Genomic DNA, 12,490 nt, shown 5'->3' with positions numbered 1-12,490 from the left:
TGTCTTGCTGGGGAGAGGTATTTCCTGACCTCACAAAGGATTGAAAGAGGTACACAGTCTTTCAGTCTCTTGTCCTGCTGGCTGGAAGGCACAGGGTGTCTGACTGAAATACACAGAACCCTTCCACAGCTCGGCTGGGCTCACATTGCAGACATCTGCATGATTCAATCAGATTTGGCTTGCAACAATTATGTAAACCATCAACCACCATTTCACGCCAGATATGGCTTATAGTTTCAGATTACCCTGCCACCAGATGGGGGAGTTTCTCATAATCATATGGAATTTGGAACAGAGGTGTAAACTTAAATGCAATCTCTGCACTGCAGTGACTTGGCTGTAAAGCGAACTGTCAATCAGGGCACCTTTGACCTCTGAATCTGCTCAGTCCCCCTGGTGGGTAGGTGCTGTAGATCAGTAAATTGTAGTAGCAGAGCACAGGTGTGTGTTATGTTTTTGTCATGGAGCTTACTGAAACTGGGGGGTGGGGTCTGATTAGCATTCCACCCTTTCCGAGATGGAACCACGAACATAGTTTTTTTGATGAATAAAAAACAAAAAAGCCAGAGCCTCTACACTCTTGACATACGGTAATTCACCATAGTGCGCTTGAGAACATATGGAATTGTACCTTTTGTAGATGAAGATGCAATGGTGTGGTGAGATCCGGTCCCTCCTGTGATGCCAGGTTCACCTGTGGTGACATTTCCTTCTGCCCCACCCACTGCAGGTGCTCTGGTGTGGAAAGATCTGGGCCCTCCTGTGGTGCTAGGTCCACCTCCGGTGAAATGTTCTTCTGCCCCATCCACTGCACGTGTTCTGGTGTGGATAGACCTGTGCCCTCTTGTGATTCCAGGTTCACCTGTGGTGACTCTTTCTTCTGTGCTACCCACTGCAATGGTGGTTGTGGCACTGGCATCATCTGATAAAAGAAGTGACAAGTTGGGCAAATAAGGAAGAACCATCACTGTGACCATCAGGAATGACCAAAACCTTTACATTGATTTGAACTACTGTGAATGCCAGTCTGCAGCTCTCCACTCGATTGCTTTTATAAAGCTGTATATGCCAGTGCAGAAGGGACATACACACATCACTCTTTAGCATGTCCCCAATGGGTACAGTTCATACTGAATAGCCAAGCCGCTTCCCTTCTACATGGATATTTGCAAACCCAGACATGTTTCTGCTGATGAGGTGTAGCTTGGGACCCTAGGTGAAGTGATCACTGAACACACATTCTGGCATATCTGTGTCACTAGGTGGAGTAAGCGGAACAACCAAACAGTGTTGGTTGGGAGGCTTTGTATCCTCTGGTCAGCATTATTGTCTAAGCAAATCTTCCTAAATTGGAGGGAGAAGCTCAGTGTTGTGTGCAGAGCTAGCTTTGACTCGAGACTCAGGCTGCACTCTGCTGTGGAGAGCCTACACGTCTGAGTCATGTCTGGTGTCGTTTGTATTCCCTTGCAAAGGATATATACCATAGATCAGGGATATGCAACCTTGGGCTCTCCAGATGTGTTGGACTACAACTCCCATCAGCCCTAGCCATTAGATTCAATGGTCATGGCTCATGGGACTTCTGGTCTATAACATCTGGAGAGCTGTAGGTTGCAAACCACCGCCTAGATGCTTGGGCTGGAAACGTTCCTTTGTGGACTGGGTAAAGACTGATGTTTGTATCATCTGAAGAATAGTTGAAAGAATGCTCCACTGAGTAAGTACCAGGAATTACCAGTGATTAAATGTAGTTTAGCTCAATCACTTCCATCCATCAATTTGTTCGTTTCCTGGTGGCCTCATTTTGAGTTTGGTGGTAGTGTTATGAAATCCACAACACCGTCCAGAGGAAATAACGGAATGGTCCGCACCACTATGACTCATGCTGCTGCATCCTGTTACTGTATGCTTTCCACATGCAGTGTGTTTACCCAAGTGGGAAGGGAATTTCCAGTGATTGGTCCAAGTTAGATGTCAAAATGAAAATCAAGGTAACATCACTGGTAGGACGCTGCATAGCTGAAACATGCCTGGCATTCCCTATGGATATTGCCATCTGCAGACTAGTTAAAGACCACAACCAGTAATACCCACATGCAGTACTACTTGCTAGTGGTGATAATTACCCCCACACAAAACCAAACAGTGACAAGATCATCTGAACCTATATTTGGCAATTATGGGGTGCTCGTATTCAGGCCCAAAGACTGGCTCAAGACTACTAACATCACAAGCCCCTTTGCACTGGAAGTACACAAACATATTTCACAAGATTCAGAGCAGAACTGAAGAGAATACTTCTCAAAACGACTTTTAAATATGTGTAACATGAGACTTGTATGAAGTCTTTAAGATCTAGGACCTTTTTCCCTGTAATCCAAAGTACACTGCAATGTAAGGAAAGGACCTCAGAAGGGTTCCACAGAATTGCAGTGAACAAAGCTCTGATAATGGCAAATTGTGTTCCCTTCTTTCATTGTCCACCGCCTCCTTTCTTTGATGGTCTCTTTGCAAGTGTGCACCCCTGAGTGAATTGGCTTGGTTTGTGGTGCTTGTTTAAATCAAATTATACAACTGAATACATAATAGTTATTCTCATACAATCTTTACTTTTAAAAAATATGTCTCTGTTCTCGTGGGCCTGTAGAGCAAGTATTGCACAACTGACCTGCAATGCTGAGGTGCAGTTCTTCACTTTGCTGCACTCTCCTCTCGGGGGCGCTGTTCTCCACCTCACAGCTGTAAGTGCCAGAGTCAGAGCTTTGAGTGTTTCTAATAGTTAGGGAAGGCCTTTCTGTCTGTAAGGCTTTGCTACTTCCACTGGACCCACGCTTATACCACCGGAAATGAATTGGAGGTGATCCTTCTGCAGAACATGTGAGGATCACCTGGGCTCCAGCAGGCACTTTTAGGAAGGGTCCATCGGGCGTGATGGCAGGCTTAGTCACAGCAACTACAGTGTTAAGAGAAAAAAGAAACATGTGCTTAGATTGGATTCCAAAAACCTGGGAAGGCTCCCCTTTTTCATTTGCACTCAATTCAGCTTGCCCTGTGGGCTCTGGAAATGGACAGTATTTATGTATTTGAGAGTTGTATTAATCGCTAAAAACATCATGTTGTTGTCACTTCATAGTTGGTCAGCATATGACATGGGGCCTCATTACGAGGTTCGAAGTAGCCATGCCCTTAAAAAGGGCATGGCTACCCCCAAACTCGGGTCCATCTCCGGGTCCCGCAAATGGGGAATTACCGGGCCATTCTGACCTTGGAGGGCCCGGTAATTCCCCCTGCGCAGGACCCGAAACAGGTACGTCCCCATTCCTATTTGAGCGCCCATAGGGCTCAATGGGAATGGGGAAGATGGTAGCGGCGGTACCGTTCATAACAGTACTGTTGCTACCATCCAGTACAGCTCGCGGGTGCCCCTCTGGACGCCTGGTCTGACCAGGCGTGCAGAGCGGCACCCGCGAGCACACTCTTGCGGTGTGGCAACAACGGCGCTGGTAGCACTACCGGTGCCGTTGTTGCCTTACCGCAACATTCGTAATGAGGACCAATGTGTCTATATAGGCCAATATGTCTCTAAAGAAACATAATGGTCGTGCAGTTAAAGGTCCAGTTTGATGCAAGGTGATTGCCGCTATCTGACGGCCACCCAAAGCCCCCAACCCGTCTCACACCCACCTTAACAAATACCCCGCTTGAAATGCCAGCACAGCCAGCTCTGTTTTCAAATCTTTGCTTCTTACGAGTCTTCTCCAAAAAGAGGCTTTGAGGCATTGCATTCTTTGGGGCCATGGAGTCTTCCACGACAAGCTCTGTGTCTAAAAGCCGGTGTCATTGGTTTCTGCCCAGGTGGGCTATCTGGCCTATGGAGTGTGTATGCCAATCGCTGACATCAATATAGCTGACTCACATGTAATGGCACACCACCAGCTTGTAAACACAATGGCCCTCATTACGACCTCGGCGGTAGCCATGCCGCTATTGGCGGCATGGCTCCCGCCAAAATCGCGTCCGGATCCGGGTCCTCAGAATGAGGAATTACCGGTCCATTCTGAGTTCAGAAGGCCCGGTAATTCCTCCCTCCAAGGACCCGGACCCGGTCCTTCCCCATTCCCATTTCAGCCCCAATAGGGCTGAGTGGGAATGGGAGAGGGAGCAAACAACGGACCATTACTAGTTGGCCCGTTGGTTGCTCCCTCTTCCCCTCGTGGGACCCAGTAAGCACGCCTGGTTTGACCAGGCGTTGCTTCCTGGGTCCCGCGAGGGGACCTCGTAATGAGGCGGTACGGGGTAAACGGCACCGGAACCTTTTATGGCGCTGTTTATCCCGTACCACCAGGTTCGTAATGAGGCCCAATGGCCAGTTTACAGAGATAACGTTGTATACCAGCGACAATTTGCATATTAAATAAATGTCGTAACAGTTCTGTATACTTTCCTTTAAAAACCCATACACATTAGTATAGTCAGTTTAATATTATACAGTTGCTTACTGGCACTCCTGACATTATTAGCAAATGAGCTATTGGTCAGAGAACGTTAAATATTAAGCAAGATGACTACTAGACTCAAACCCATGCTTAGGTTATACAAGGATTATCTGGAACACACAGTCTTATAGATGTCTGGCTAGAGACACTTGGAAATTATAGAGGATATTCATTTCACTCTGGAGTTCAATTTACTCTCACTACTCGTTGATTGCTTATGCTCAAATTAGTTTATCTTCCCAGGCTGAGTGTTATTATGTACGTATTATGTGGTCAGATGACTCACCTTTCACACTATGCCTTAAGTAGATTATTCAAACACCTAAAACAAGAACATTCACTTTTGACTAGAATTTCTTTAGCTCTGAAGGTTTTCCTTGAGGCTAGAGTTTATACAATAATATACTGTGTCTGTTGAACCCGTTCCCAGCACCTAAGGGTGTATATGCACACATTAAAAAATCAATGGGAATGCATTCAAGTCCTGGTAGTGGATGGTTTAAGGACAGTTAGGATTAAATCCCTCCTTATGGAGGACTAAGGACCCGTTCGGAAGTCAATTCAGATACATAAGAGGGGAGTTATACAAATCAATCTTCATCTGTGAGTGGAATAACAGGTTGTTTGACTTATTTACTCCTCATGGGTTTCTTCTTGGCTGGTTGGACATTAAACTGCTGGTCATGAGGGGCCCTGTCTATAACCCCTCTTAACTCACAGTAGTTAGTCCCCAGTCACACAACAACACTACTAAGAATCTTGGCGACACGCAGGTACCCCACAAAACATAGTGCAGAACAGGTCAGTTGATGACTGACCATTTTTGGTGGCATTTTTCATTATTCTGCTGTACAGTAAATATGTTGAGCGGCAATGATCAAAGGGTGTAGGCCACATTTGCCTGGGAATATCTCCAATTCAAATGTCACCCACTCGGCTGATTAGAGTTCAGAGGCTTTCTCCACAGGATGGTATGCTGGTCTTTCTATAACAGGTGGTAATTACCCACGGACTAACATCTGTGGTCACTGCACAGCTGTATTATACTGTGTGTTACTTAACTCGGCTAACTTCTTGACAGTTGCCAATTTTTTTTTTTTTTTAGTAGTGTCATTCTACCCCCAGATTCCTCTTGGGATTGACTATGTTCACAGATGGAGCCTTTTAAATCACAGATAACTAACACACTGTCTAACCAACTTAATAAATACATGTAGCTGCTCACCTTTCACAACATTTAGGTCGATGATTGCTTCATTGATGGTTAAATCTGTTTCGCCTTTCAACATCAAAGTCACTTTACAAGTGTAGACCCCTCTGTCATCAGTTTGGAGATCTGCAATTTTGAGGGACACATCACCGCCATTTTGGTTTTCTGGGAGGCTGAGTCTTGCTCTGTGCTTGCTTAAGAAGGTGTGATCACCTGATGCATCTCGTCTGATTATTGTCTGACCATCGAAAAGCCAAGTGACTATATGAGGTGTAACATCCATGGGTGCGTAGGAACAAGGGAGGACGACTGAACGCTTCCAGGTCCCGGTAACTTGCGGCTCAGCTTTCAGGTTAAAATCAGCTGTCGAGGAATGGAAACTAGGTGTGGTTAATCAATTAAGCCAACAGTGACTATAATGAAAATAGCATAGCAATTAAGCATGGTGAGAGTAGAAACCTTTCAGTAACCAACTCAGAGTAATGTCTATAACATAACAGGTGTATTTGCAGAGCGCACATTCAACCCCAGAGGGTCACACTCAACTCAGGGAGATCCTTTCCCCCCAAGAAAGGTGGTTCTCAATAAAAAACGGTTTATCAAGTTCACTTTGGTGAGGCCTCCAACCGTTTAGCACCCAACCCCAACAAATACCCTGTGTCACCAGGCCGGTTTGTAGTAAGAATGATTTATTTAATATTTGACACAAGGCTAGCATCACCCACCAATGTTGTGGCAACGCCCGAGATCACAATAATAACTTGGTTATATAAAACAACACAGGTGAAATTTTGAAACATGCAATAATAGCTTACACAGATTTAATTTCAATGTAACCAATAGAAAACGTCCTCAAATACCATACAAAATCCACAGAAATGACTTAATTTGAAACAATATTTTTCTCCTAGCAACCTCCACCCTCCAGGCCTCAATTTACTATGACCTCTTTCATTGAAAGGCAAGATGCAGGGAGTGAGGACACAATGGACACATCGTTTTGCTGCTGATTTAAAAAGAACACCGTTGGGGAAAGGAATTCAATGGGAAAAATCGTTTTGGGCTTATTATTTAGAAGGCAAGGTTGGGAAAAAGGAACTCAAATGAAAATTGTTTTTCAACACTTGAAAATAAAAGGCAGGACTTGATAGTTTGAGGTCAGAGAAAAATTAAAACAAAAGAAAAATGTTTTGAACCACACATGCAGATACAATACTTGGTAAATTCTGGTTTAAAAGTAATGGGGAATTTGGTTTTACACCCTCCACACTGGCTTGAAAGGTGGTGTTTTAAGGATTACCTCTTTTTGGGATGATGGTCGCCCCCCCTTTCTATGTGAAAGTCAATGATTTAAGAGACAGTCAACCAGGTCTTTATGGGCTATACCAGCTCTAACACACTGGGCTGAGCTATTGTTAGTTTCAAATTCTGACAACCCTCATCCCGTGATTTTCTAAGTGGGAATTAATTGATTTACTTTAATGAAATGTGCTAAAGATCCACACCATTTGCCCCCTCCCCACACTTTAATGGAAAGGTTTAAGGCTGGCTGCACCCAACACAATGCAATTTCAACAGAGGGGTGGTTTTCTAGTGGGGGAATAAGTTTGATTAAGATTTTATAGATTGTGTTGAAGGGGCTAACTAGTTTAACCCCCCTCTACCCACTAAAGGAAAGGGATAAAGGCAGGTGGCTTCTCACACAATTGATGGCTTTGGGGCGTCCTTCACAAGCCCCCCTTAAGACTCCCTCCCCGTCACATACTTCACAAGCCTTTCTTAAGACTCTCTACTCATTGCGTACTTCATAATTTATTTATTTTATTTGTTTATTGCATTTATTTTACGCACAAACCCGGAGGTACCACGGCATAGTTAGTCTTAAGGTTTACATAATTAGCAGAGTACTGTTTACAGATACATAAAGAGTTACCTATATACATACATATATACAATTCTTGGCACACCAGCAGCAGTAAGAATCACACATGTGGTCTTAGGCAAGTTGAACAGTGGAAAGCTTGATGCAGACATGTGACTGGTGGGTGATACTGATCTCAATGGTGAGGACAATGACGGGTAGGGGTCATGTTGGATCAGATGGGTTGAGGCGATGATAAGGGTATATTGTGGCATTAGCATTTGTTAAAGATCCATGTTTTCAATAATTTCTTAAATTTGTTGAGTGTGGGCTCGTTATTAATGTTTGGGGGGAGTGACTTCCAAATTCTAGGGCCGGCGTTTGGGAAGTTGGATGTACCTGTTCTGGTGCTCTTGAAGCGAGGCATGAATAGGTGAAGATGGGCATTAGATCTGAGTGTGCGATTGGTTGTTTTCTGGCTTAGGCAGTGGTTGAGGTAACTTGGTACCTTTCCAGCGATTTGTGAGCCAGGGTGAGCGTTTTATGTAATATTCTTTTTTCGATAGGGAGCCAGTGGACTTCTCTTCTGTGGTGTGATATGTGTTCTCTTTTTTATGCCTAAAGCTGCTCTTAGTGCTTTGTTTTGAATGAGCTGCATTTTGTTTATGTTTTGTTTGGAGGTGCCTAATAGCAGGATGTTACACTAATCGATCTTGGATAATATAAGGGATCCTGCAAGAGTAATGCAGTTGTGTTGTGTGAGGAATGGTCTGCTTAGTGAGATAAGTTTGGCTGTGTATGAAGTGGATGATGCAAAGGCATTAACGTGTTTGTTCCTGGTGAGGCTGGAGTCTAGATAGACTCCTAAAGTTTTTACTTGTTTGGAAATGGTAATGGGGCTGCCGTCAATGTTTATTGTTTATTGTGGGGGGAAGTTTAGAAATTGAGAGGGAGAGCCTACAATAAGGATCTCAGTTTTTTCTCCATTTAGGCATAGACTATTTGCTGCCATCCAATTCTGGATGATGGAGTAGATTTTGTTTATCTGGATGGCGTCTTGTTCTACATTTCCTGATATTGGGATAAGTATTTGGGTGTTGTCGGCAAAGTTAGTGTAAATTACTCCCATTGCATCTAGCGCTGCAAAGAATAATTTAGTATAGGCATTGTATAGCGTTGGGGAGAGACACGAACCTTGGGGAACTCCAAGGGGGACTGGTATGGGGTCTGCTGCTACAACTCCTATGGCTACTCTGGAGGTGTGGTCTGAGAGGAATGAATTAATCCAGGAAGGGGCATCCTTGGTGAATCTGAAGTTGTTTGTCAGAGTTTTTGATGATCTACTATATCAAATGCCGCAGACAGGTCGGGTAATAGTAGTAAGCATAGTTGACCTGATTCTCTGACCGCATCCATCTGGTTTTTTAGGTCCAGCAGAGCTGTCTCTGTGCTATGGCCTGGACGGAATCCGGACTGTCTTTCTCCTAGCAGGTGGTTGTTTTCGAGGTGGGATTGGATTTGGGTATAAGCGATTTTATCTATACATTTGAGAAGGAAGGAGACAGTAATTAGTCGGGATGGTGGGGTCTAAAGTGGGTTTTTTGAGGAGTGAGGTAACCCAAGCTTCTCTGATATTGGGCGGGATAGTATTGGTACTGAAGGAGGCATTGACAAAATTGGTAATGGTAGTTGCTTGGATGGGAGCGCAGTCCTTGACAAGTTTTGCAGGGAAAGAGTCTCCTTTACAATTCGATGGTTTTAGTGATGTTATAGTTTTTAGTACTTGTTCCGTGGTTACTGTGGTGAAGTGGAATTCAGGCATATCCGAGACACGGTCTACTGTGGGTAAGACCATGGAGTTTAATGGGGTAGCTAGTATTTCTTTTTGTAATTTAATTTTGTTTTGCAGGGTGGTTATTTTAGCGGCTAGGGCATCCTGAATGGTAGTGCACCATCCTTTGTTCGCTATAACTGTACTTGTGGGGTGCACAGGGTTTCTAATTCTTTTATGATGGCGAATAATTCTTTGCTACTTGAGGAGGCATTAGTGATACACGAGTTGAGGGAATTAGCTTTCTGGGTAAATACTTCCTGTTTGTATAATTTAGAAAGTTTCTGCATTTCCTTTTTGTTATTGCTGGTGGGCTTTCTTCTATGGAGATGTTCTTGTGCTCTTTTGCTTCTTCTGAGTTCTCTAAGGTCGTCATTAAACCAGGTTTTGCTTCTTTTAGGCTTAGGTTGTTTGGGTTTAAGCTCCATCCCTGTCGTATGCTGCACAAGCCCCCCCCCCCCCTTTAAGGGTCCCTCCCCATTGCATACATCAGAAGCCTCTCTTTAGACTCCCTCTTCCTCATGTACTTCATTAGCCTTCCTTAAGACTCTCTCCCCGTCACGTACTTCACAGGCCTTTATTAAGACTCCCTCCTGGTTGTGTACTTCACAAGACCCCCTTAAAACGACCTCCTCTTTGCATACTTCACAAGCCCCCTTTAAGACTCCCTGTCGCATTCTTCACAAGCCTCCCTTAAAACTCTCTTGAGGAACCCCATAATATACAATGAGTGCTCATTTGTATTGAACACTAAAGGGGGAAAGGTTGAGTTTACCCAGTTGAGGGTTTAGCTACGCTGGAGGTGAGACTGAGCACTGGGTTCAGCTGAGCTTAACATTTAGTTGGAAATGTTCGCCAGGGCCTTCACTGTAAACTTTACTACTCCACTCGACTGTGCGTATTAGCATATAACCTTAAAGGTAGCTACAAATAGGTGTACTCACCGTTGCTGACGGCCAGACCTGCAGCAAGCAGCAAATACCCAGGTAACTGTGCCATGGTCAGGGCTCCTGTCCACAATGCTTGGAGTGCAGCTCTCGACTCTTCTACAGAAGGAGCGCCCTCTCCACTTGCTCGCTGGTCCGTTGGCACTCGGCTTCAACAGAGTCCAGAGCCACCGCAGAGGCGCGCTTTATACTTCTCAAGGGCACCTAAAGTTCAGGATTCCGGTGCCCCTTGAAACTCCTCTCTTGCCCAACGCAAAAGCTGTTGTTTCACCTCTTCTTTACCCACAAACCGCGCCTATGTGTGTAAGGGAAGTGCCATGCATGCGTCCTGGCTCTGGTTTCACTTCTTCTTAACTCACATACCGCAGTCTCTCGTGTGTAAGGGAGGTGCCATGCGCACTGGCTGCAGTCACTTCTTAGTCGCACCCCTCTGTAGTCCGGGAATCTGGGTCAGCGACGATTTCTGCCTGCTGCACCCTTGACCCCCTTTCCGGCTGTGCACATAGCAGCAGTACTGGAGTGCAAAGGGTGGGGCACTGTGCTCATCCTCTTTCCATCAGAGGTGCAGGCGATACGCGTTCTGTTATTGTCCCTATCAGGATGATCTCATTTGTCCATTTTTTTTTATCAATCAAATTTTTTCAGGTATTGCAAAAGCGCTTTCTGTCAATTTCGCTCTGTTATTATCTGCATACTTCGCAATTATCTTTGATAGGGGCGTCATACTGTAATAGAATACGTGTCTGTGTCATTTTCTCGGTGCTGTCTGTGTCATTCACCCACCGTGTGATTTCTTTGTCATTTTTTCCAGCATTCCAGCATTTCTCCCGACATGGGATTGCTGTCCTTCTCACACTGCCAGTACGTTCCTATTTTATTCAGCATGTCACCGTGAGTGGGATGAGACCCCCTTCTTATTCTCACTGTGTTTCAATAATTCCTTAAGGAAGAGGAGGGGTGACTGGAGTGGTCTTCTGTATGATTAGGTAAGTAATTGAATGAGATGTTGATGAGGAGACGCGACTCCCCACTGGTGATATTATTAGACTTTCTATGGGATTGGGATGCAAAGGAAGTTGAGTTTATGTTATGTTATTTGGCGTTTATATAGCGCCTTACATATCATTGGTATGACCTCACAGCGCTGGTAGGTTGAACGCCCTCGGGAACCGTAGTTATGCAGCTTCTCATTACATTTTATCTTTTGAAGACAGTCAAGCTATTTAACTATTGAAAAATGAAACCACTTTCAATATACTAACGTATTTTACTTCACCACCTGTATTGCTGTGATCACTATTCGCTAATATCGTTGTAGACCATGGGAGGGCCATTACCGCTTGATTTAACAACGCTTTACCAAATCATGACTCTCGGCTTCGCCTCAGGCTATAACTTGGTGTCCAGTGATAATGACGCCTCCCTCAGTCCATATGTCTATATTATTACAGCACTCACAATCATTAGGAATCCGGCTCAAAGCCCTATATTAATGCACACTCATCCAAAGGCCTATATTGCAATCATGTGGACACTTACTCCTCTAGCGAACCAAACTCATGAGCCCAGTTATCATATTTTGCAGGGGGCATCATTTTGCATAGCACTACTTACCAACCTCCAATTTCCTAATAACATGGGAAGAATGTTGGTAGGAATATAGTCCCAGAGTGTAAGCACTCCTTTAGAGATCTGAGTGCAACTTGAGGTCATAGGTCTGAATCCTAGCAGTCTACTTTGCCATTCTTGCTTCCCAGATGGAAAAACTGATTAGCATTAAAAGTTGTGAACAATAACACCTCTTAGCCCATGAATGTCATTATTTACCTTCTCTCAGCCAATAAGAATATTTGCCATGCAGTCACTAACTACTGCTATTGATTGCACTCCAGACATTTGGGCTTCAGAAGCAGCCTGGGATATACCAGCAATTCGATGCATTCTAGAAATAGCTTTATTATTATTAATATTATTATAGTTAATATTTTTAGGGTATTTATTGAGCATGGACCTAGCTTCGGGAAGCAATGGAACACTTTACAATCATAAGGCGGGAAGCACAGTGAGGGAAGCAGAGAAACAAGGGAGCAGTGAGCTAACAACAGGAGAGGGCAGGCAGTTTGTCAGCAAGTGATTTACAAGCAA

At 44.4% G+C, this 12,490-nt stretch overlaps 1 protein-coding gene across 2 annotated transcripts in view; it reads right to left on the bottom strand.

Annotated features, from left to right (window-relative positions):
* The window catches only part of LOC138480766 (V-set and immunoglobulin domain-containing protein 4-like), a 46,462-nt gene extending 35,736 nt beyond the window's left edge, over nt 1–10,726 (bottom strand). Inside the window, exons 1-4 of one of the 2 annotated variants that reach the window (XM_069612510.1) lie at nt 10,343–10,726; nt 5,722–6,069; nt 2,669–2,953; nt 632–922 (exon numbers count right to left, since the gene is read on the bottom strand). In XM_069612510.1, the coding sequence (XP_069468611.1) occupies nt 632–922; nt 2,669–2,953; nt 5,722–6,069; nt 10,343–10,397 (979 nt within the window). In that variant the 5' untranslated portion in view covers nt 10,398–10,726. The remainder of the gene's footprint in view (nt 1–631; nt 923–2,668; nt 2,954–5,721; nt 6,070–10,342) is intronic. The other variant, XM_069612509.1, reaches the window with a different exon arrangement.
* Nucleotides 10,727–12,490: the final 1,764 nt, after the last annotated feature.

Source organism: Ambystoma mexicanum, chromosome 5p (genome assembly GCF_040938575.1).
Source record: "Ambystoma mexicanum isolate Mex_15411 chromosome 5p, UKY_AmexF1_1, whole genome shotgun sequence".
Lineage (NCBI taxonomy): Eukaryota > Metazoa > Chordata > Amphibia > Caudata > Ambystomatidae > Ambystoma > Ambystoma mexicanum.
The sequence above is the reverse complement of the archived record's forward strand: the minus strand, read 5'-3'. Positions and strand labels throughout refer to the sequence as shown.